At 45.0% G+C, this 3,628-nt stretch overlaps 1 protein-coding gene across 1 annotated transcript; it reads right to left on the bottom strand.

The window, feature by feature from the left end:
- Positions 1-1,072: 1,072 nt before the first annotated feature.
- On the bottom strand, positions 1,073-3,083 carry hrh2a (histamine receptor H2a). The gene is made up of 3 exons (XM_027009648.2): positions 1,959-3,083; positions 1,584-1,677; positions 1,073-1,478 (listed from the first exon to the last, which is right to left on the bottom strand). The coding sequence occupies exons 1-2, from the start codon at positions 3,059-3,061 to the stop codon at positions 1,671-1,673; spliced, it is 1,110 nt and encodes a 369-aa protein (XP_026865449.2). The 5' UTR covers positions 3,062-3,083; the 3' UTR covers positions 1,073-1,478; positions 1,584-1,670.
- Positions 3,084-3,628: the final 545 nt, after the last annotated feature.

Below are 3,628 nucleotides of genomic sequence, written 5' to 3' on the forward strand. Positions count from 1 at the left end.
CAACAATATTGTGAAGCCATAAATGTGGCATTTCTTTGGGAGATGGGAATACTTATATATCTCAGACTGGATAACTCTGCTCTGCAGCAACCCTCATGATCACAGGCCTGCCCCTTTGTTTGCACACCCATCAGAGTCCTGCTGGAATATTGCCCCATCTCTCCATATCTCCCCCTCCCCTAAAATCCCCTCCTCACCTCCTTTCATCCTCTGCCTGCTTTACTTCTGTTATGGTGAGCTACTCCTGGGGCCAAGATTTTAGTGACTTGGTGTATGCGTGGGTATACTTGTACACACAGGTGTGTGTGTGTGTGTGTGTGTGTTTGTGTGTGTGTGTGTGTCTGCATTTATTTCTTGATATTTTGATGACAAATGTTGATGATGGATAGCTTTTGGAGAGCCCATGAAATATCTGTATTATTGAAGAATGCTGGTGTCTGTGTGTGTGTGTGTGTGAGTGTGTGTGTGCCATTCTTTGATAATTTGATGGTAAAGAGGCAGTGATGAATGGTTTTAATGTACTGTGGGTCATCAAACGTCAAACTCACAGGGAGAGAGACAGAGACAGAGAGAGAGAGAGAGAGAGAGAGAGAGAGCGAGAAAGAGAGAAAGAAAGCTAAAAGTCGAGGTGTGGGGGAGGGGGCAGAGAATGGAGTGGGAATGAGATGGCAAGGCCCCACTGAAAGTACCTGAAACCTCAGACAAACTGGAATAAAAGCTTTCAAAATACACCCACAAAGCCATAGAATTTTCCAATAGAAGTTGTACTTTACTTGACTGTGTATTTCTGCCATGATATAGGCCATACATTCCAACTAATATCGTTTATTAGTATAGCCTGAAAATATGTTTTATCTTTATATCTGTCTCTGAGTATGTTTTTAGATGTTTTTAGAAATTAGGCAGTGTTCAGTGCCTCTGTAACAGAATTCATTTTTTGGTCAGTGTAAAAATGATAAGAAAAGGGTATGTGTATATGGAAAGCAACTTATCACAGTCACCAGACAGAAAACAGTGCAATAGCTACAGACAAATGAGTACTGAATATTCAAATACTGTGATCCCAGCTTTATTGACCCAAGCTTACAGAGTTCATTTTTACAGCATGTTTCAAACCCCAAACCTTTCTCATGTGCTAAATTGCTATCATGTGAAAACAAGTACAGTGTGTATGTACGTATGTATGTATGTATATTTTGTGGCACCTGGGCTGACCAGAGGGTGGAGCAGTGTTTCCTCGCTTTATAGATGGCATGTGCCCTTTGCTTGACTGTCTGTTTTTTTTTTTTTTATCACTCTAGCCTACCAAAGTCACGGAATAGATCACTGTTTTTCAATTGTCACCTTGTTGTTTTCTTCTGTGAGTGGTAGTGCCCCAAACTCGCTGTCATTCTTCCCAATTGACGCTGACTGCTCAGTTTTTCAGGGTCTTCGTCAGCTCAGTGGACAAAATGGCTCCCTAGACATTTTGAAACCTCCTATCAAGGATAACATAGAGAAAATTAATCTCAGCTTGTACAGAGGGAACTCTTAAACTTCTGTTTGATTCAGCTGTTACATTTTACATTTCATAGCTCTGTTACCTTCTGTTGCTGAAGGTCTTGTGTTAAGAAGTGGAACCAAGCTTGGACCAGGAGTGAGTTAAGGAGACAGAAAAAGCACCAAGCCTTTTATAAACTGACAGACAGACAGACAGAAAGACAGACAGAAAGACAGAAATGGTAGGGACAAAGTGATGTGAGGGGAGATACCAGAACATCAGAGATACCTGAACACACTAATTTAACAAAAGAAGCTTTATTCTTTTCTGAATGTAAATTGAACTGATAAATTGTACACTAAAAATAGCATTTGTTATGTTCTCACAATACATTATATGGAGTTGTTTTAATTGCTTGTATTTGTGTTGTCATGGAGTGCAGTGTAATAGTTGCTGAACAGTTTTGTGTGCCCAGTACCTGCTGTGGCCATTAAACAGGACAGTAACCACGGTGGCGGATGTCCCAGTGTTAGTGACCTTCCTCTCTCCGTTCCTGTCTCGTAGCATCACACAAGTCCCAGGCATAAACTCCACCCTCTGGCCGGCAGGGGCGTGTCCATCCATTAGCCCCGCCTCCACCGCTGCAGGGGGTGTTCCTGACGGTGTTTTAACACCCCTCGCCCCACACAGCAGCCTGCCGTAAGCAGACCGGAAGTCCCTGTTCAGGGCTGCGTACAGGAAAGGGTTCAGCGCCGAGTTCGCGTAGCCCAGCCACATCACCACCGAGTACGCCGTCTTTGGTATATCCTCCTCCTTCCGTATTCCCATAATGGTGAAAAATGTGAAATATGGAAACCAGCAGACCACGAAGGCGCCCAGCACCACGGCCAGAGTCACGGTGGCCTTGTGCTCGCGTAGAGCGATTGCTGTCACCGCTGGCAGCGACGATGAAGAGGCGCCCCGATACATCCGCTTGGCCTGCGCCCGGGCGATGCGAAATACTCGGTAGTAGGTCCAACACATGGCCACTAGGGGGAGATAAAAGGTGGTCAGGGCGTCGACTATCACGTAGGTGGGGCTCAGCTCAAAGCGGCAGGCTCTGATTGGGTCATCATCTCCATGATTCTGGACTGTGTGGTCCAGCGTGTTCCACCCGAGGTGAATCGGAATAAAGGACACGCCCACAGACACCAGCCAGACGGCGCTGAGGGACAGGGTGACGCGCCACGGGGAAACAAGCGTAGGGTAACGCAGAGGGGCGGTGACCGCAAAGTAGCGGTCGACGCTAATGGCCAGGAGGTTAAGGATGGAGGCGGTGCTTAACATGACGTCCAGTGAGATGTAAACGTTGCAGAAGTGCGCTCCCAGTGGCCAGTCGCCGGTGACCTCGTACAGGGTTGAGAACGGGAGCACCAGAACGCCCAGCAGGAAGTCCGTCACCGCCAGTGACACGATGAAGCAGTTTGTGACGCTCCTCAGACGTCTGGTGGCGCAGACGGCCAGACACACCAGTACGTTCCCACACACCGTTAGCACGATGAAAAGGCTCAGAGTCATACCCAACACTGCCTTAGACAACATTCTAACAGTGTGTGTGTGTGTGTGTGTGTGTGAGAGAGAGAGAGAGCGAGAGAGAGAGAGAGAGAGAGAGAGAGAGAGAGAGAGAGAGAGAGACTGCGCCTCACTGAGTGTATTCAAATATCTATATCTATATCTATATCTATATCTATATATATATATATATATATATATATATATATATATATATATATATATATATATATATATATAATATTATATTATATATCTATCTCCCAGTTGTGCACACCGTGTATTAAAAGTAATCCATCCCATATAGATTTAATGGTTTGGACCATTTCTTAAAAGTAAATCAGTATGCATTGTTTGTCCTTTCACTGATCAGTCCAGGCTCTGAAAATTCATATTTGCCATCAGTGGAGTTATCCTCATCAGGTAGTTTGTAGTCTGGTGCCCTCTTCTGGTAAATGCAGGTCAGTGCACCCAACATTTCAGGTCGTTTCTGCTGATAAGAGAAGAGAACAGATTTTAATGCCGTTAGCGAATCATACCAGGTTTCACTTAAGTCAGCTGTGGGGTAAAGTTTATGAGAAGAACAAATAACATGGG

This window comes from Electrophorus electricus, chromosome 2 (assembly GCF_013358815.1).
Source record: "Electrophorus electricus isolate fEleEle1 chromosome 2, fEleEle1.pri, whole genome shotgun sequence".
In the NCBI taxonomy this organism is placed as follows: domain Eukaryota; kingdom Metazoa; phylum Chordata; class Actinopteri; order Gymnotiformes; family Gymnotidae; genus Electrophorus; species Electrophorus electricus.